This window comes from Psammomys obesus, unplaced genomic scaffold, assembly GCF_907164565.1.
Source record: "Psammomys obesus unplaced genomic scaffold, mPsaObe1.curated_primary_1811, whole genome shotgun sequence".
Lineage (NCBI taxonomy): Eukaryota > Metazoa > Chordata > Mammalia > Rodentia > Muridae > Psammomys > Psammomys obesus.
This window is the reverse complement of record NW_026592439.1, coordinates 316,042-336,949: the sequence shown is the minus strand read 5'-3', so window position 1 is coordinate 336,949 and position 20,908 is coordinate 316,042. Positions and strand designations below refer to the sequence as shown.

The 20,908-nt window shown below is 47.5% G+C and overlaps 2 protein-coding genes across 7 annotated transcripts; both read right to left on the bottom strand.

Moving 5' to 3' along the window:
- Positions 1 to 11,633: 11,633 nt before the first annotated feature.
- Tstd1 (thiosulfate sulfurtransferase like domain containing 1) lies at positions 11,634 to 13,162 on the bottom strand. 2 transcript variants are annotated; one of them, XM_055613261.1, is made up of 4 exons: positions 12,862 to 13,162; positions 12,537 to 12,659; positions 11,884 to 12,100; positions 11,634 to 11,792 (listed from the first exon to the last, which is right to left on the bottom strand). In XM_055613261.1, exons 1-4 carry the CDS (start codon positions 12,923 to 12,925, stop codon positions 11,741 to 11,743), a joined length of 456 nt encoding a protein of 151 aa, XP_055469236.1. In that variant the 5' UTR covers positions 12,926 to 13,162; the 3' UTR covers positions 11,634 to 11,740. The 2 variants fall into 2 exon arrangements, with proteins under 2 accessions (XP_055469236.1, XP_055469237.1); XM_055613262.1 differs by having other exon boundaries at positions 11,884 to 12,046.
- Positions 13,163 to 13,239: 77 nt separating this feature from the next.
- Positions 13,240 to 20,635, bottom strand: Usf1 (upstream transcription factor 1). 5 transcript variants are annotated; one of them, XM_055613259.1, is made up of 11 exons: positions 20,496 to 20,635; positions 17,407 to 17,518; positions 16,749 to 16,798; positions 16,477 to 16,586; positions 16,049 to 16,150; positions 15,164 to 15,359; positions 14,857 to 14,944; positions 14,668 to 14,726; positions 14,448 to 14,542; positions 14,114 to 14,242; positions 13,240 to 13,966 (listed from the first exon to the last, which is right to left on the bottom strand). In XM_055613259.1, the coding sequence occupies exons 2-11, from the start codon at positions 17,412 to 17,414 to the stop codon at positions 13,877 to 13,879; spliced, it is 927 nt and encodes a 308-aa protein (XP_055469234.1). In that variant the 5' UTR covers positions 17,415 to 17,518; positions 20,496 to 20,635; the 3' UTR covers positions 13,240 to 13,876. The 5 variants fall into 5 exon arrangements, with proteins under 5 accessions (XP_055469234.1, XP_055469230.1, XP_055469232.1 ...); XM_055613255.1 differs by having other exon boundaries at positions 16,477 to 16,592; positions 20,496 to 20,634; XM_055613257.1 differs by lacking the exon at positions 20,496 to 20,635 and adding an exon at positions 20,094 to 20,448 and having other exon boundaries at positions 16,477 to 16,592.
- Between the last annotated feature and the right edge of the window lie 273 nt (positions 20,636 to 20,908).

Sequence of the window (20,908 nt, the reverse complement as noted above, 5' to 3'; positions counted from 1 at the left end):
GGTATTTAGTAAGTTGTCGGCCAGGCTGGGATTTGTGAGGCCCTGACTCCGAAGAAGAGTACGAATAGGGTAGTGTTAACCTGCCTCTCTATCTCCCTGAGTAAGTACTGGGATGGGCACACCACCACGCCGGGCTGTTAAAATAACTTTTTTTTTTCACCTAAGGTAATTGTCGTCTTGGTGATTTACTGCCTCTGTCTGCTAACCTAGGCGTAGTCTTGGAAGCTTCTAGCCTCTGTACAATATTACCTAGAACTAAAATGTATGTCTCAGCCTCTGAGATGCTGCTGAATAAACTCACCCTTTCTGAACTCTTGCAGACTGGTTCATCTCAGCTGTTCCGGCTCAAACTCCTCTCCAAGCTGACTGATTTAATGTGGCTTCTCTCAGTTTCTCACTAAATTGCTCTGTTTGGCCTCACACTAACGTTGGCAGTGTGTTCTAATCTTCTGGCTCCTTCTCATTCTCTGGCTTGCACTACTAAACTCTGTAAAACTCTCCTGGGAAAACTGAATTCCGTGAACTGAGCTGACAGGAACTCAACTCCATGGCAGTGCCTCTCACTGACTCAAGCAAACTGCCTCAACAGTACTAAGACATCTGTATGCCTCTGTCTCCTGAGTGATGAAAGACGTGTACAGCTCTCCTGGACCTAAGCTTTTCTTTACCTGAAACTTGCTCTATACCAGGCTGGCCTCGAACTCAGAGATCTGCTTGCCTGTGTCTCCTGGGATTAAAGGCGTGTCTCTGTATTCTAGCTGGAACATACAGACCTAGATCTTTGGATGTGATCTCTTGCCAGAACAGGCATGTTCTGAATTAAAATTCCTCTACAGGTAGGAAGAGAAAAACAAAAACAAAACATAGTGTTTTACGCTTGTAATCCCAGCACTGTAAAGACAGTCAGGAGGATGAGAAATTTAAGGCTGGCCTTTACAGGTAGCAAAGCTGACAATAGCCTGAGCTACAAGAGACCCCACTTAAAAAAAGAAAAGGAAAACAGGCTGGAGAGATGGCTTAGCCATTAAAAGTGTATGCTCCGTTGGCCTCGGGGATGCTTGCCTTTAGTCCAGGCTCCGGGGAGGCAGAAGCCAAACCTGATCTACACAGTGAACAAGGAGAACAACCAGAGCTCCAAAGGGAGACCTCGAAAACCCAGTAACAACATGTTTGCCAACCCTCTACTGGGTGAGAGAGGGAAGTACAAACAAATTAAAACAACAATTAGGACTTCAAGGTTGACAAGTTGTAATAAACAGGGCAGTGTGTAACTAAGGAAGAAATTTTGTATCACTAAATTGAAACAATTATTTGGCTACCTACCAAGTGCAAACTTTTTATTTTCAAAGAATTTTAAAGTCCTAAAGTTGAGAAACTTTTTATACACAGTTTTTGGGTTTGTTTGGGATAATCTCACTTTAGCCCAGGCTGGTCTGCAACTCAACAACTCAACATATAGCCAAAATGTCCTTGAACTCATGATGTCTCAACCTCCCTGAATATCAAGATTATAGTGTAAATGACTAAATGTAACATCTAAAACTATTTTCTTAATTTCCAGTCACTGTGCTCTGGCATTACACAAAATGTTTAATTACTTTTTTCCTTGATATCTTTCCATTAAAAAAAAAAAAAAGATTTAGGAACCAGGATGATGGCTCATTGTATTACCAGTCTTCCAGAGGACACACTGAAACTTTAGCCATATTTGGTTGTTTTGTTTTTTGTTTTTTGTTTTTTTTGGGGGGGTGCTTTTTTTTAAAAACAGGTTTCTCACTGTAACAACCCTGGCTGTCCTGGAACTTGCTTTGTAGACTAGGCTGGCCTCAAACTCACAGAGATCTGTTTGCCTCTGCTTCCAGAGTACTGGGATTAAAGTCATGTGTTACTGCTATATTGTTTTTTTGCTTGTTTTATTGTTAGTACTGGGGATTGAATTCAAGGCCCTATGCACACCAAGCCTATACTCCACCACAGAGCTATAAACCCAGTCTTTCATTTATTTTTACTTTCTTGTATTTGGGGACAGGGTGAAATTGGGACTTACTATATTATCCAGGCTGTCCTGAGCTCTTGCTGTGTTGCTTAGCTTAGCCTTGAACTCTTGACAGTCCTATTTTTTAGCCTCCCAATACAAGCAATAAACTACCACATCCCCCCCCCCCCCCGGTTTTTTAAGACAGGGTTTCTCTGTGTATCCTTGGCTGTCCTGGACTTGCATTATAGACTAGGCTGGTCTCGAACTCACAGAGATCCACCCACAGAGATCGACCTGCCTCTGCCTCCCTGAGTGCTGGAATTACAGGCATGTGCCACCAATCTGCCGGGCTACTGTATACATTTATTGATTCAGTCATTTATTGCTAGTATGGGGATTGAGCTTGGGGCTTCAGACTTACTTAGGATTAAAGGTGTGTGCCACCATGCCCAGTGTGGGGGTACTTTCTGAGTTACCTTGAATCCTGGCGATTGGCAACAGCAGGAGTACATGCAAAAGCAAAGAGTCACATCTCAAGCCAGGATGCAAAGAGACTGGGTGCGGCTAGGCTCCCTCTGTGACAGCCTTCCAAGAACTACTAGGCAGTCACACAAGAAATTCCTCAACCTCCTTTGAGGGTTTCCAGTGCCTCAAGGATCTCCTGTCAGCGCCCCCTCTCTGTGTCTCTCTCCTCCTGTCTCTGTCTCTCCTGGGTACTGTCTCTCTACCTTATTCTCCTGAAACAGGGTCTCTCACTGACCTTAGAGCTAGACTAGTAGCCAGCCAGCCCTAGGATCCCTGTCTCCACCCCACACAGCACAATGGATCCTGGCTTTGTTTGTTGGTTTTGGTTTCTCAAAACAGGGTTTCTGTGTATAGCCTTGGCTGTCCTGGAACTCACTCTGTAGTCCAAGTTAGCCTCAAACGCCCAGAGATCCACGTGCCTCTGCCTCCCTAAGTGCTGCTACTAAAGGAATGTGCCACTACTGCCTGGCTAGTTTGTTTGTTTGTTTGAGACAGGGTTTCTCTGTGTAACCCTAATTGTCCTAAAATCCCCTCTGCAGACCAGGCTGGCCTTGGACTAAGAGATCCCTGTTGGGGGGTTGAATTATCTTCATCAGAGCCTCTTGCTTCTGCCTTCAGAGTGCTGCTTTGTAGCCTAGGCTAGTCACAAACTCTTGATCTCTCAGCCTCTGATGTGCTGGCTGCTTCTTCCAATGATACGTCTATCTCTGTATCTCGCTTATCTTTATTTTATTTTATTTTATATTATTTTTATCAAGACAGCACAATGGATCCTGGCTTTGTTTGTTTCTCAAAACAGGGTTTCTCTGTGTAGCCTTGGCTGTCTTGGACTCACTTTGTAGATCAAGCTGCCTCTGCATCCCTAAGTGACTGTAAGTCTTATACTCATATTTTATAAATAATGAAAGGGACAAATAGTTAAAAGTATCTTATGGTAACTACTCAGTTATGGTAAGGCAGACCTAGAACCCAACACACCCTTGCCACAATAAGCTACTAACAGTAAGCCCACTTACTGAATGTGTGTCATGTTCTGGTTTCATGGTTAGTTTATAGCAATGAAATCCCTCTCTTTAAAAAGCTAAGCCTAGGGCTGGAGAGATGGCTCAGAGGTTAAGAACAGTTGCTGTTCTTTCAAAAGTCCTGAGTTCAATTCCTAGCAACCACATGGTGGCTCACAACCATCTATAGTAAGATCTGGTATATAGGCAGAATGTTGTATAAATAATAAATAAATCTAAAAAAAAAAAAAAGCTTCCCTAGGGTCCTATAGGGAAGAGGCTGAAACCTCACGCAGAAGGGCAATCAGAAGTAGGAGAAGACAAGAAACAGGACAGGAGCCTTCCATAGGGGGCCTCTGAAAGACTACGCAGCAGGAGATACTGAGACTCATAGTCAAACTTTGGGCAGGAAAACTTATGGAAGAAGAGGGAGATAGAAAGACAGGGGACAGAAACTCCACGAGGAGACCAACAGAGCCAAAAAACCTGGGCCTAGGGGGTCCTGCAGAGACCAATTCTCCAACCAAGGACCATGCATGGAGACAACCTAGAACCCCGGTCCAGTTTCCAAGTGGGTTCCCTAGTAAGGGGGGGGCAGTAGCTGGCTCTTTGATCACCTCCCCCTGAGGGGGGGGTGAAGCCTTGCCAGGCCACAGAGGAAGATGATGCAGCCAGCCTTGATGAGACCTGATAAGCTAGTGTCATATAGAAGGGGAGGAAGTCCTCCCCTATCAGTACACTAGAGAAAGGCTATTGAGGGAGAAGAGGGAGGGTGGGGGGGAACTGGGGGAGAAGGAGGGAGGCTGCAGCCGGGATACAAAGTAAATAAATTATAATAAATAAATATAAAATCTAAAAAAAAAAAAAATTAAAAGCTAAGCCTAAAGAAAGAGAAAGAGAGAGAGAAAAGCAAGTGGCTATACAGTGTGGTAAGGGTTACCATAGAGGTCTATGCTTGAGCCGTACTGTTTTGCATCTGTGTCCTTCATGGAATCCAGTAATACATATTCATCTGCTATGTTTCATCTTTCCTGAGTTTAAAAAAAACCCTCTTGAGGAGAACAGCAGAACTCCTGCCAAAATACATTCTCCTAATTCTTATGAAATCCAGAGGGTTTGCAGGGCTGGACGCTTCCCAAGCAGAAGAAATGATGAGCAAAGGCCAGGGTCAGAAAAGGACTATATAGTCTGTTTGGGCCACTAAGGACGCGAGGCTGGTGGGAGCAAGCCCTGGCTGGAGAGTTTGGTAAGGCAGGTTGAAGCCAAATCCAAACCACAGATTGCTCAGGGTCAGGATGGAACATGTTCAGCCACTGGGCCACGGAGACCTGCTATAAGTTATCAACTCTGACTGATAACAAATGTTACTTCAAGGTTAGGCAGGCAGCCGGGCTTCGGAAGGGCCGGAGTCAGAAGATCCTGAAGGTCAGCAGATTAGCAAGGCTCAACAAACACCTACTGAGAACTTACCTTTGAGATGTGGAGGTAGAGAAAATGTTCCTAACTTTAAGACACCCATTTAGGAGAGATAAATAATCAAAAAAGAAAAAAAAAAAAAGTAGTGTAAACTGGCATGGTAGCCCTTTCCTTTAATCCCAGCAGAGGCAGAGGCAGAGGCAGAGGCAGACAACGGATCTCTGGAATTTTGAGGCCAGCCTGGTCTACAAAGGGAGTCCAGAACAGCCAAGGCTACACAGAGAAACCCTGTCTGGGGGGCGGGGTGGTGTAACGGAGACAGAGATTCAAACACTCAGTGAAACCAACCTGACTTAAAGGAGGATGAAAGTGTGTGTGTGGGGGGGGGGTCCCCTTTAATATGAAAAGGAAAGCAGAAAACAACAAGGGAACTATGTTTAGCTGATAAGCCACGGTGCTCTGATGAAATAACTATAAGAAAATTGTAAAGGGTAGGGTAATGAATTGGAACAGCCTACTAGGGTTATAAACCAGCTACTTAATGAGGAGGAAAGGAATTTGCTCTCGGTGATCAACCATGTAAAGGGCCTTGTGAGTGCACTTCTAGGATTCTCTTTAACGCTCAGGTATAAAGCCACAGGAAACAAAAGAAAGATGTTGGGAGGCCAGGAGGGCAGCTCAAAAACTAATTTATGCTGATAGAAGATAGAAAGTTGTTGCCTAGAAACCAAGCATGCTGGCACATCCTGTAATCCCAGGCAAATGTAGAAGGCTGGTGCATTGGAGACCCGCCTGAGCAATATAGTGAGACTTGACTTTGGGGGAGGCAGGGGAGTAGCGGAGCTATCATCCCAGCATTTCAGGAGCTTGAAGGAGGAGGATTACAAGTTTGAGAACAGAGAGTATAGCGTGTAAATAGGGTAACTGGGAAGAGGCATCCAGAAAAGGCTTTGAGGTTTCACTGTGTTAGTCATTGTTTAGGGAAATGGCTGCAAGTGAACATACTCAGAGCAAAAGCAATGAGCACAAAGCATCGTGCTGCCTGACTATAATTCCAGCACTCTGGGGAGTCTGAGGCAGGAGAATCACAGGTTCAAGGCTCAAAATGTAGTTGTTGGTAGAGCGCTTGCCTCCATGAATGAAGTCCTGCGTTCAACCCTTAGCATCCTTAAAAACAAAAACAAAACAAAACAAAACAAACCCAGGGCATACTGACTCACACTTGTAATCCCAGCATTTGGGACATTACTGTGAACTGGAGGCCAGCCACGACTACATAGCAAGAACCTGCCTCACCCCTAATTTTTGTTTTGTTTTAAAAAGAAAAGAAGAATTCATTTTATTTTGGTAATTTTTTTAAATGTTAGGGTTCTTTTACTTCATGTGATTGAGTATATCTGTGTGCCATGTATGTTCCTGGTGCCTGGGAAGGTCAGAAGAGGGCATCAGATCCCCTGGAACTGGAGTTACCAACAATTGTGACAGGTCACGTGTGTGCTGGGAATTGAACCAGGCCTTCGGCAAGAAATGTTCTTGACCATTAAGCTATCTCTCCAGCCCCTAGTAAGTGCCTTTTGAAATTATGTGTGTGTGGAGGTCAGAGGACACTTGCCAGTGTTCTCTTCTTCCACCCTGTAGATCTTGGGAATTGAACTCAGGTTGTCTTGGCAGCAAGTACCTTTATCCATGGAACCATTTTACCAGCCTGTAGTGCTTTTTTAAACAGTCTTAGGGCTGGTTTCAATCCCTGGAACCACATAAAATGGCACACACATGTAGTTTCAGGAGTCAGGACGTGAAGACAGAAATATTATCAGAAGTTCAACTCAACTATATGAGACCCTCTCTCCAAAAACTAAATTACATGAAAAAGTTTAAAGTGGGGGCTGGAGAGATGACTCAGTAGTTAAGAGTAGTTAAGAACAGCACTGACTGTTCTAGACGACCTGGGTTCAATTCCCAGCACCCATATGCCAGCTCACAACTGTCTGTAAATCCAAGATCTGACACCCTCACACAGACATACATGTACGCGAAACACCAATGCACATAAAATAAATAAATTAAATTTAAAAAGTTTAAAGTATACAAATTCTGTTTGGTTTGTCGAAAACTAAATCCTTCCATGAACTAAGCATTTACACAGCTGTCCTTTGTTGAAAGTAAATTATGTCTCAAAATTATAACCATAAAGTAATGTTATGATTTATAATAAAGATAGTGGGAGAGGTGTGTAGACTCAGAACTAGGAGAAAAATTAAACCCCAGGAAAGATTTCCCAAGCTATTTAGGTCAGAGACTGGGTTTTAGGAGAAAAGCTGACACCTGCCTTTTACTAGACCCTGAGCTTAATACCACTCTCATCTCCAGACTTGGGGGCTGTGAGTGAAGAGTGGAGCACCTGGTGACCATGAGCAAAAACAGAAACTAAACTCAGCAATGTCTGCCTGAACCCAAGAAGCCCAGGAGAAAGAAGGCTGTGTTAATGCTGGGGAACCCAGGGCGGGTGGGTTACAGCGTGTGGACTGTGAGATGATGCAGGAGGCTGCAAAGCTGGAGGCAGAAGAAAAGGAAGTAAGAAAAACAGAAACAAAAAGCCAAGCAGAGAAAACAGGGCATGTCTGATAAAAAAAAATTGTTTTAAGCACTTGGCAATTCAGAAAGTTGAATTCATATCTGAGCCAGCTTGCTCTTCTAGCTAAAGGAATGTATGTATGTATGCACATATACGTGTATGTTTCGTTTTTCTTGAGACAGGGTTTCTTTGTGTATCCCTGCCTGTCCTGGACTTTTTATAGACCAGACTGGCCTTGAGCTCACAGAGATCTGCCTGCCTCTGCCTCCGAGGGCTAAAGGCATGTGCCATAGCGCCTTGCCCAGGGAATAAATGGGTGTTTTGTCTGTGCAGCAGCAAATGTGTGCCTGGTGACTGAGGAGGCCAGAAGAAAGCACCAAATCCCCTGGAACTGGAGTGACAAACGGTCATGGGCTCCCCTGTGGGTGTCGGAAATCAAGCCCAGGCCTTCTGGAGGAACAGCCATTGCTCACTGCTTTTAACTGCTGAACCATCTCTCCAACCCCACGGAATATTTATTTTCTTCTGTGCTTTATAAAAAAAGACATTATATTTATTTATTTTGGGGGGGGGGCACAAGCCACATATGTGAGGTCAGAAGACAACCTGCAGAGTTGGTCTGTCTTCCTACCTTGTAGGTCCTAAGGATTGAACTCAGGTCATAAAGCTTAGCAGCAAGTGCCTTTAGTTATTAAGTCATGTCACCAACCCATATGTGTGGGGTTTTTGTTTGTTTGTTTGTTTTCTGAATTGTTTTTGACCAAGAACTCACAATGTAGGGAAAGCTGGCCTCAAACTAACATAGATCCAACTGCTTCTGCTTCCCAGCTCTGGAATCAAAGATGTGCACCAGCATACCCATTGGTTTCTTTTTTAATTTTGATGCAGTAGTCTTTTGATACAGGGCCCAGAATTCACAATGTATCTTGGCCAGACTAGAACCTAAAGTAACGCTAGTGCCAAAGCCTCTGCCTCTGCTCCAAAGCCCAGTTTAGCCATGTATCACCACACCTGGATAAAATATTTTTTCACTAAAAGGGGAAAGGGATTGTTGCAAAACTCTTTAGACCTGCTTTAAATCCTGAGAACCCAAAAAGCCAGGGTTGATGACATGCGCCTGCAGCCCCAGGCCTGGGGGACAAAGACAGGTGAATTCCAGAAGCTCAGTGGCCAAGGCAATCTGCCTAGCCAAATCCATGATTTCAGGTTCAATGAGGAACACTGTCTCAAAAGCTAAAAACAGGAGTTGGAGATATGGCTCAGAAATTAAGAGCACTGGCTGCTCTTCCAGAGGTCCTGAGTTCAATTCCCAGCACCTGCACGGTAGCTCACAACCATCTGTAATGGGATCCAATGCCCTCTTCTGTCATGCAGATGTGCATGCAAATAGAGCACTCGTATACATAAATAAATAAATCTTTAAAGAAAAAAAAAAAGCTAAAGGTGAAAAGCAGTTAAGATAATTAAGACACCAGCATGGATCTGGGGGCCTGTGCACGAATATGAGAGCACACACACAGGCATTCACAGAAAAAAAAAAAAAAAATTAGTATCTCAAAAGAATATGGAGCAAACTATGTACCACACTAGGGGGAAATTACAAATCTACTGTCCAGTGAGTCAGTCTAGCTTCATGAAGCATTTGCTAGTTGCTGTTAAATTCTTTGTTGGGGGCTCTTGGGAGGCAGAAGTAGGTGGATCTCTATATAAGTTTGAAGTCAGCCTGGTCTACAGAGTTCTACGACAGCCAAGGCTACACAGAGAAACCCCCATCTCAAATAAATAAGTAAATAAGTAAATAAATATCCTTTGTTGATGTTCTTTTGTGTAGTGAGAATTTTGTGATTTTGGTTTCTTAAAAAAAAAAAAAAAAAAAAAAATGACCAGCACAGTGGTATACACCTGTAATCCCAACACTCTGGGAGGCAGAGGCAGGTGGATCTGTGAGTTCAAGGCCACCCAGGTCTACAAAATGAGTCCCGGACAGCCAAGGCTACACAGAGAAACTCCGTCTTGAAAAAACAAAACAAAACAAAAACGAAAACAAAACAACTCACAGAAATGTAAGGGGAATATGTTTTTGTTTCAATCCCAGGTGTGGGGATATAAGGCTGCTTCACAGCAGCTGACTGTGATTTCTCTAATGCTCTAGAAGAATCATGGTTTTGCCTGCTACAGATAGTTTCTGTGAGTGGGTAACATTTGGATTTCTGGGAACTTTTCAGAAGATACATAATGCTAGGGGCCCCAAGAGGCAGTGTTGCTGTTGGTGGTTGTTTGGTGGTTAGAAGTTGGTTGCTGCTGGTTACAGTTTGTCAAGTAGTTGTGCACAAAGAAAGGAGAAGAGGAAATTAGATGTCCTGATAGTAAGGATCAAACTTGCTCCAAGGAACTCAAAGCCCCTAATCAGCAGGAAGTAGTCTAAGGATAACTTTGCCACCTTTCCCCTCTCCCCTTTTTTCTCTCCTATCCAGTGTTAGAGGGTTAAAAGGGGTGGAGAAGGTTGGAAGACAGAAAAAGGAAACCACAAAGTAGCAAACGCTGGCTACAGGTTTTTGTTTGTTTGTTTGTTTGTTTAGACAAGGTCTCTCTACCTAGAGGTCTGCCCTGGCCTGGAACTCACTATATAGACCAGGCTGGCATTGATTACAGGCATGTGCCACCATGCTTGGCTATTGTATACATTTGATTTAGTCATTTATTGCTGGGATGGGGATTGAACTTGGGACCTCACACATAGGAACTGCTCTATCTCCAGTCCTTTTTGAATTTTTGAGTTTCTCACCAAGTTAACCAAGCTGGTCCTGAGCAGACGTTGAATTGTGATGTTCCTTCCTCTCGGACTCCTACTTACAGACTTGTACCACCAGTGCTGGCCTAAATGTATTTAAGATTATATTGCAATGTTGACTTAGCCTTGAACTTGTGATTGTCCTGCCTCAAACTTCCAAATAGCTTGATTATAGGCATTCACCCTACCCATCCCCAATGCTTTTGCTTTTTATGGTGTTGCTGGGGACTGAGTTCAGTTTTATACACATTACCCCAGCACTGACCTGACCACTAGGCCGTAGGACTAGCTTCATCACTTTACCCAGTTCCAGAATCTAAGGTGGAATTGAGGCTGAGGAGCTACAAATCAAGAGCGACAGTGGGCAAACATTTTCTATAAAGGACTAGGGAGTACCCTTTCAGGATCTGAAAGACATGTAGCTGTCCCAACTATTCTGCTTTTGCACAAGAGTAGACACAGACAACACATAAAGGAATGGCAACATCGGCAGCTGTTTAACAGCGGCTGTTTCCGGTCTACAGCAACGGTGCAGTGGTTCTTTGTAGCTCTGTATTGAGAACATCAGAGGAGCCCATAAGATCACAAATGCCCAAGGTTTTCTTGGGGGGAGGGGAAGGGATGGTAAACTTTTCCTATATAGCCCAGGCTAGCCTTTAATCTTTGATCCTCTTTCGTCCTCCTCCAAAGTGCTGGGATTATACACGGGTAGAAAGTTGCTTTTATTAAAAAAAAAAAAAAAAATTATGTGTAAGAATATCTTGCTTGTATGTATGTCTGTGTACCATCTGCAATCTTGGTACCCAAGGAGGTCAAAAAAGGGCATCTGATCTCTGGAACTGGAGTTACGCATGGTTAGCTGTGAGCTGCCATCCACATGGCTGTCAGGAGCCAAATACAGGTCCTCTTTGTTTTTTTGTTTTTTTTTTTTTTTGACAGGATCTCTCCACAGAGCCCTGGCTGCCCTTGAACTCATAGAGATCTGCGTGCCTCTACCTCCTGAATGCTGGGATTAAGGGCTTGAGCCACCACATCGGGCCAGAACAAGTACTCTTCAGTCTTCTGTGTTACCCAGACTGGCCAAGAACTGAACTCCTAAATTCAGCCTCCCAACTAGCTTGGGCTGTATACTCCAAGATTTTTAGAGCTAGTAGGTTGACTATCTGATGTACATTCAGGGCTGCTCTAGTCAACTTCAGGTGTTCACACTGCTTTAATAGGGTGATAGGGGACAGATGAATGGACAAGCATCCTGAGATAAACTTGAGAACTAGAGTAATATTGGAGCCGTGGTTTTTGTTGTTGTTTTGTTTTTTGCCCACCCAACAAATTAAATGCTTCTAATACTTAATTAAATGCTCTTTATTTGAGTTTTTCATGTGCAAATGTCCACAGTGACTTGCCCAGCCCAGCAAGGTGACCACGAGAAGGATCACAACCAGGAAGTCCTCTACCTAGCCCTCTTTCTCCAGCCATTCCTTATAGGCCCCAGCATAGTTCCGAGCCCTGTGGAGAAAAAGGGGGTTGAGGGAAGGACAGACCCAGGAGGCAGTTCCCGGTCAGTTCCCAGCTAACAAGCCTCATACCCTTCGCATACCCTGTGTATCCAAGACCTTGTGCCAGCTGTGTGGCCTGCAGGCCCCTCCTGCCCATCTGACAGAAGAAAATAAGATTCTTGTCTTCTAGCTTTGGCTTCTCAGCACAGTATAAAGCCTGAAAAGCAGCTGGGTCCATGTGCAAGGCGTTTTCCAACTCAGACACTGAGAGAGGACAAAATGGAAAGCCGGTGGCACACTGAGGTTCAAAGGACGGGCCTGAAAGAGCGGAGTCCCAGCAGTGGACAATCTGCAGATTGTCCCAACAATGCATGGTGGTCACCCTGACCTCCTACCAACCTCACAGACAAAGAACCGCCTACCAGCACAGGAAGTCAGGCCAACAATGCAGGCATTTCCCGAGTGGTAAGGAGGCAATGGAGGATCAGGTAGATTAGGGCATAGTTTCTGGGAAGCCAAACATACAGCTACTGATTTGCGCCTCTTTGCCACCCGCTATCCCCTCAAACTGGATAAGCTAGTTCCGCTGCCAGGACCCGTCTCCATTTAGCCTTTCTCTGGGGAACCTGAGCGTTGGCTTGAGCAAATACAACACCACCCCTATCTCTACCAGCTCTGCCCCCATCCTAAGCGAGGCCCCTTTGGCTAACACCATCATGGACTATGCCCTCTGCCAACATGGGAAATCCTGTACCAGGGATGTTGAGTGCCCCAGGGATGGTACCAGCTGCTGCCTCCTCCCGAGAGCGAACATCGAAGAGCCGGGCCCTGCCTGAGGCTAGGAGCGAACGGAGCTCAGAGAATGAGACTGTAGACACTGAGAAAGAGGACACAAAAGACTTGAGAACTGGGGGACAAGATCCTTGCAGCCTTTGTACCCCAGCTCTGGCTGCTTCCCCACCCTGTGGCGCTGTTCATAAGGACTGAAGCCACACCCCTATGCTCTTCTCTCCACAAACAACCCTACCCGGGGGACCAGCATACACCTCACCCTCACAACCCCGGGGGTTCTCAGGTACCTCTAGTCATGGTTTCAGCAGTACCAATTGCGTGACTGTGACACAGGAATTCGGCCTGAAGCATCTCACTCTGTCCCCCTGAGCCCAGCCAGAAAGACCGGAACCGGAAGCAAAGGCATGGCCCCCAGAGGACACACGCAGAGCTCCGGAGCACCTGTCTGTGATACCTCTAACACCAGCCCACAGCTGAAACCTTTTAAGACTGCCTGGTGTAGGCCGGAAATTGATATCCAGGTTTGGCACAGGTACCAGGACTCTGGGTAATGAGTATAGAAATAGTAGCACCCCACCCAAAGGTTGACCCAGCCCTTACTGGTCAAAGAGTAATATGTAGTCTCCCTTCCCCCAGGGCCCCACAAAAGGAGGAAAACGGACAACTGTGGCTCTAAACAATTTTATCTTAAAAAAAAAAAAAAAAAAAAAAAGGAAAGAAATAAAAAGAACCATCCCCAAGATGGGGAAGGCTCCCAGTGAGCCTGTTCGGGGTTCTCCCTGGCTCCAGAAGCTTCTGCAGAGGCCTCAGCTGCTCACTGAGCCCTCCCTGCTCAGGGGATAGCAGCCACCTAGCACCCTTCCCCACCTCCTGAACAAGCCCACTCCCCAGAGGACTCGGATGCACACCTTCACTTCTGCTCCAGAGCAAGGAAGAACCAGTACAAGTGCTAGACCCACAGAGTGCCCACGGACCCTCTGCTGGGCGCTCTAAGCGAGCACAGGGCAAGCCCAGGTTTAGTGTCCACGGTCCATCAAGGGGACAGCACATGCAATGTGCAAAAGGGGCACCAGGGCCCAGGGACTGCACGGTGGGAGCAGGCAAGGCTGTCGGTGCATGTCTGTGTCCTGTTTCACACCACTCACTGCAGGCCACCACACCACGGGCCTCAGGTCAAAGACACACTTGCCAAACTCCCCCGAGTCCCACGCCAGAAGTAGGCAGTGAAGGGAAGGGGCATGGGAATCGCCTGCTGCTTCCAGGCTATCTGCAGTTCTAGGGCCAAAGCCCGAGTCCCCATAGTTAGTTGCTGTCGTTCTTGATGACGACCTCTAATCCATGGTGCCGTAACTGAGCTCGTAGTAGCAGGTTCTTGTTTTTAAGATCTTCCACCTTCGAGAGAGAAGGCAGTAATGGAAACGGTTAGGGAAAAGGAAGAAGACACCGCCAGGAGGAACAATGTCAAGTGTTTTCTAGGGAATCCAGACGTCACCAGTGGCCACAGGGCTGTCAAGGGGCCCGTCCTGTCACTAGTCTGACCTGCTGTCTAAGCACATCGTTGTCTAGCTGCAGCTGATCTAACCCCTGCAGCTCTTCAGACAACCGGTGGTTGCTCTGCCGAAGCTCCTGGATATAATCGCAGGCTTTGGAGAGGATCCCACCTTTGCTCTGCAAGGCAAGGCCAACAAGATGAGGACCAAGTCTTCCAAGACCTCACTTACTTTCACACTCACACCTTGGGGCTGCTTCCCCCCAGAATCATGACCCAAGGTCTCAGGGTATTATGAAGAGGGCTGCCATGTACACTCTACTCGCCACCATTTCTGGAAACAATGCCAGGAGTCCCTGCCCGTTACCAGGGTCTTGCCATGACCTGGCCAGACTTGGTACTCTCCATAGAGCAGTCTGGGATGATTTTGGACAGCTGTACAATCCAGTTGTTGATCTTGTCCCGGCGGCGGCGCTCCACTGTGGGGCAAGGCGAAGCACACGGTGACCCAGCGACCAAAAATGACCAGCGCTTCCCCCTCCCAACACTGCAATTCCCAAATCTCCTTCCGCTGCTCCTGGCTTCACAGCTGAGTATCGCATACCTTCATTGTGCTGGGCCCTACGCTTCTCATCTCGAGTTGTCCTGGGAGCCTCCGACTTCCTGACAAGAGTTCAGGGTGGCCAGATCAAGGAAAAGACAAAGAAGCAAACGAAAACAAGAGTGGTGTTCAGGGTAAGATTTACCTAAGACTTAGCAAGAATCGAAACCGCTCAATAATTAATTCACTCACGGGGAGTAAGGGTGAGTCCTGGGGGCAATTGACCGCTGGCTCCCTCCCTGCAATACTTCTTGTGGTGACATCATCACAAAGAATTGACCTGGGAAGGTATGAGGTAGGTTTCGTCAGGATCTGGGATGAGGGACTTCACCAAGACCTTGGGACTCTTTTGAGAACACCCCACCAGCTTGCAGAGCAGGCCAGACTCACTACGTGTTCAGATCTTAGTAACTGCTAAGAGCCACGTGCTGAAGCCCAGGCCGGCAGTGACATCCCAGAGCCCGGCCCCTCCAGCCTCCATCCTTGCGCAGCGTCTCACCAGTGCTGGGCGGGGTGGCCTGCCCCAGCAGTGCCTCTGAGCCCTGGGTGGTGACCACAGCGGTGGTGCTCCCCGATGCGGTGCCCCCTGACCCGTCTCCCACGGCGGTGCTGGGAAAGTAAGTGTAATGTGTCTCAGCGGCCGTTCCCTCCGTGTCAACTGCATCGTCACTGGTGAAGGCGCCCTGGATCACTGCCTGAGAAGAGAGGAGAGCAGAGCCCAGTCAGTCAGGGACTCAGCCCCTCTCTGCCACCCTGAGTTTCTATCCCTGAGCAGAAGGACGGAGAGACATAACTGGAGTTTTAAGATTTATTTTTATTTTTTTAAGATTTATTGATTATTTATACAACATTCTGCCTGCACACCAGATCTTACTATAGATGGTTCTGAGCCACCATGTGGTTGACTGGGAATTGAACTCAGGACCTTCAGAAGAACAGCAAGTGCTCTTTACCTCTGAGCCATCTCTCCAGCCCCCTTAAGATTTATTTTTATGAGTATTTTGCCTGCGTGTGCGGATATGCACTATGTGTGTCTGATGCCTGCGGAGGTCAGAGAAGGGCATTTGATCCCCTGAAACCAGATGGCAGTAAGCCACCATGAGGTTATCAGGAACTGAACTCCGGTCCCCTGTAAGAGGAACAAGTGCTCTTAACCACTGAGCTACCTCTCCAGCCCCAACTTCATGTTTCTTAGGCATGATCTTTGTAGATGGCAAAGTAATGCCTCAATGATAAGAGGTCGAACACACCTGAACCCGGTGTTTTGGGCCCAAGAGGCCTGAGGTGCACCCTCCTGTTCCCAATTCCACCCCTCCTTCCTATTGGTTCCCTAGCTCCTCTTACTGCTAAGAGCTCTCTGGCCCTCACAGCCTGTCGTCTGTACCTGGGTCATGGACTGAGCGGCAGGGTAGCCACTGATAGCGCCAGTGCCCTCTGTCTGGCCATCCAGCTGCCCTTCAGACACTTGGATCACTCTGTACATCACCTAGAAGAGACGAAGGCGGGGAGAGGTGGGAAGAAGACAAGAGTAAGTGTCCAGAAGCCGAGGCCCTCTCAGAAAGGGCCTCTTGTACTGAGTCCCAACAATCTTTCAAAGACACAGGCTCAGCTATTGTCTCTTCTTTCCCCATTCTGAGGCTTTAGCACACCCAGGCCCACACCAGTCTCTAATCTAAGCCTCTGGTTAATGTTTCACCCCGCAGCACACAGCTTCGCCTCATTCTCCAAGCCACAGCTCTCCAAAATACATACACACGCCTCCCTTAATCCCAACCCCTGGAAACATCTGCAGCCCCCCGGCCCCTCCCTTACCTGGCCCCCATTCTCAGTTCGGAAGACGTACTTGACGTTGGGGTCAGGGAAGGTGGCAGCTGACTGGATGCTGGCGATGGCTACACTAGTTGGGTCCTCTCCAGTAGCCACTGCACCTAAATCAACAGAGGCAAACAAAGTCTACCGTGTTGCCTGCCTTTCTCCCTGGGCTACTTACACGTCACTTAAAAGAAACATGGTATGTGGGAGATGGGCCAGTCAGCTGAAGAGAGAGGCTATGACCAGCTCTTGGTCCTGATTTTAATATTCACCTTCCTGAATCTGCACCGTCCCCTCTTCAGTTTCAGCTGTTTTCTGCTGCCTATTTGTGGTGAAACAAAAACAAACAAACAAAAAAAACCCAAATGGAAGCATTCACAACAGATGTTAGGTTAGGCTAGATAACAACAGTAGTATTTACTGCTGGTCGTGGTGGCACATTCCTTTAATCTCAGCACCCAGGAAGCAGAGGCAGATAGAATTCTGTGAGCTTGAGGCCAGCCTGGTCTACATAGTGAGTTTCAGGACAGCCAGGGCTGTGTAGGGACATAATCTGTCTCAAAAAATTCAAACAAAAAACCAAAACCTAGGTTTTGCAAGCCAGATTTTTCTTTATGTAGCCTTGGCTGTCCTGGAACTTGTTCTGTAGACCAGGCTAACCTTGAACTCAGAGATTAGTCTGCCTCTGCCTCCTGAGTGCTGATATTAAAGGTCTGTGCCACCACCGCCCAGCATATTATGTTGATACTAATAACAGCACATGAACTAAACAGCACTACAGTTTTATAGACAGGGAAACTGAATCACATAGCTGGTAGGTGACAGAGCGAGGAGACCTGAACCCAGGTCTTCCTGAATCTAATACTTTTCGCCATTTTTCACTCTCCCAGGCCATCCCTCTCTCCTCCCAGACACCACTGCTTCACTTACCCCTTCATCTCTCTGGGAGGGGCTCATCCGAGGAACTGGTCTTCTTTTGGAGGTCTCTGTAGCTCCTGCCTTAAAGGCTTGAGTGTTAAATCCTGGGGCAGAGTGCTAAATCCTGGTGGAAATCATAGTTTGCAGTGAGGCTCGGCTACTGAATAGCTTTCCAGGTTCTAGAGCCGAGGCTCCAAGAAGACAGAGCCAGGAAAATGAACCAATCATCTGCAAAGGACAGTCACCTCCCCAGTACTGACAGGAGGGAATGGCCTGCAGGGACTGAAAAAGCAACTCTTCATGGGACATGTGGCTGGATGCTTAACGTTCAGGGGACAGAGATGGGAGGGGTGCTGCAAGTTTGAGGCTAGCCTTGACTCCAGAATGAGACCTTGGAGAGAAAAAGAACTAGATGTGCTCGCCCTGTCTGTCACACCTATGCTTAGGAGGTGGAGGCAAAAGAATTAGGAGTTCAAGGCCATCCTGGGTTGCAAAGCAAATCTTAGGCTAGGATGGGCTATAAGAACTTGTCTCAAAACAAATAAACAAAAAACCAGCATGAACTGGAAGATGGCTCAGGGGCAAAGCACTTGGAATCAAAGTCTAACTCGCTCTTCGGATCCCAGGTGCTGCAGGAGCGGTGGGTTACCGTGCAGACATGGCGAAGTCCAAGAACCACACCACACACAACCAGTCCCACAAAGATACGAATCTCTTAAGGGGGTGGACCAAGTTCCTGAGGAACATGTACTTTGCCAAGAAGCACAACAAAAAGGCCTGGAGAAGATGCAGGCAAACAACGCAAAGGCAATGAGTGCGTGAGCAGAGGCCATCAAAGCCCCGTGAAGCCTGCGGCCTTTAAGCCCAAGATGTCAAAGGGCCCCAGCTTTCATGGTTCACACCAAGCTTGAGAAGGGGATTCAAAGCTACATGGTCAACAGTCGTAGGCTCTGCCAACCAAAGCCCAAGGTTCAAACCAAGTCAGAGGCCGAAGCTCCAGCTAAGGCCCAGGCTTCAACTCCTGCTCAGGCTCCCAAAGGTGCCCAGGCCCCTGTGAAGGCCCCACAGGAAAGGCTTCTGCTAACAGGTGGACTGGTGTGACACACCCACCTACAAACTATTTACAGATGACCAGTGTCTTGTGCTGTTTTTACAAATAAACCTGAGGCAAGATCTGTTGCTGAAAAAAAAGAAAGTCTAACACTTGTGTCCTAAAACCTACACAAGAAAAGGTTGCGGCAGTGCAAGCATAAGCAATCACAGCATACCTCGATGGAGAGGTCATCGGTAGATTAAGTGGCAAATGCAGCGGTGAAGACACTCTGTCTCCATCAAGGTGGACAGACAAAAACTGACACCCTAAGACTGTCCTCTGACCAAAAGAAAGGCTGTTAAGATAGCTTAGCAAGCAGGGGGTGGTGGCACATGAAATTCCAGTACTTGGGAGGCCCAGGAACGTGGATCTCTGAGTTCAAGGCCAACCTGGTCTACAGGCTACCTTAAGAAAAAAAAAAAAAAAAAGAAGGTGGGGGGAGCCAGGTAGTGGGTAGGAGGACCTCAGTGAGTTCAAAGCCAGCATGGTCTACAGAGAAGTCCAGGATAGCCAAGGCTATGTATAGAGAGATCCTGACTCAAAATAAAATATCAAAAAAGAAATCCTCAAATCTAGAAAGGGAATTTTTTTTTTCCCCCATTGGAAAACCATTACTAAACACAAAACCTAGATTTGGCTCTTGGGCACCATTCTACTGCCAGGGCTCTTGTTGTGGAGGAGTCCAGATTTACAGCATCTGTTACAAACACTGCAGCCCAAGTGCATCATATTCAAGGCTTCTTTATTTTATTCATCAAGGCTTCCTGTAGAGCAGCAACACAGTTGCTAAAATGTTGCCATGACAACTCCAAATCAACTAAGCCTCAGGAGAAAGGGGTGGGGGGAACCAACTCCAGGCTCAGGGTTCTGAGGGAGAAAAGACAATGGGGGAGGAATCCATCTACAATGTTCCTGCCTTAGGACTTTTGACACCCCGCCAGAGAACCGGAAAAACAAAGAACCGAGCAGACAGATGCCTCCAGAAAAAAAAAAAAGCAAAAAACAGCTGCACAGTACAAAGCAATAAAATAATCTCAACAAGAAAGGACAAATTTTTGTAAATTCTCTACCGGTAAGATTCCCCCAAACCTTTCTAATCCGAAGAAAATCTTAGTTTAGTGGATAATAAACCTTGGAAAGGGCAAAGAAAATGGTAACAACAAAAAGGAACTGAAAGTGAAACTGCCAGTACAGAGTAATACTGCAAAAGGGTGGCTGCCTCAGGGTTTAGAGACCACCTCGGTCTCCATCCTCAAACGCGAGGACGAGCCTCTCCGAAGCTCGTAGCCTGGGCCTGCAGGAGGAGGCAGTGAGGGCAAGGCACAGGAGGCAACTGTATAGCCCACAGCTGTCAGAGGAACTTCTGAGGCCACCCAGCAGCGGCGTTAGGCTACTTACTCAAATCTTGGCTGCACATCCGGAAGCGTTTCCTGAGCATTAAGAATAGGTGACACGGAAATCAGCCTAGGATGTTGTGGTTTGCACGCTCAAAAGGAGGGCCCGGCAAACGCCCTCACCCAAGCACGGACGCAAAGGCAAAAAAAAAAAAAAAAAAAAAAAAAAACCACCACCAGATCAAGTTCCCAAAGAAAACAGGCGCCAGGACCTTGCCTGAGAACGACGCGTCTCCCTGCAGGCCCTCCAACTGGTAGTAGGCGCTTGGAGGAGCTGGGCACCCGCCAGGCGCGAGCCCCGAAACCCGCGCGGTGACCCCCGCCGGCTCGGCCGCGCTCGCCCGCGCCCGGGCTGCTCCGCCGGGGACCTCCCCCGGGCCTGCGGGCTCACAACTGGACTCCGCGGGGAGGTGGGACGCGCGCACTCCGGGGCAGGGAGCGAGCTCGGCCCACAAAGCAGGACAGAGATAAAGAGGCAGGCGCAGTCCCCTCCCCCAAAACAAAGGCTTCGGGCCCCGCCGGCGCCGGGCCCGAGCAACCGAAGCAAACCCAGAGCCGCCCCGCCTGCCCGGTCCACCTCGTCTCCGAGCTCCGGCCGGCTCCTACGCACTCACCGGCCCAGGCCGCCTCAGTCGCCAATTTCCCACGACAGCTTTCTCCCTCTTTGGAGCTAGGTCTCGCCATAGACAGCTGCTCATGCGCAGTCCCGGCCTGCGGCCATGTTGGTGAGGGGCGGAAGTGTCTCTTCGACCCGCCCAGCCTACTGCCGGCCCCAGGGCCGCCCCGTTTCCGTTCGCTGCAAACTTGATGCGAGCTAAAGCTAACGAGGGTGATGCGGTTGGTTTTTTTTTTTTTTTTTACAGGCCACGAAGAAACGCGATATCCTGGGGACGCTGCTAGAGTCCTAGCTGTTTTCAGCAAGAACCACAAAGGAGCGAGTAAATTGGACTTCCACCTTAGTGCTAGGCGGAGCCCTTTCCGGTCCAGTAAAAGGAAGTAGACGTTCATAGGCGCCATCTTTAACAAG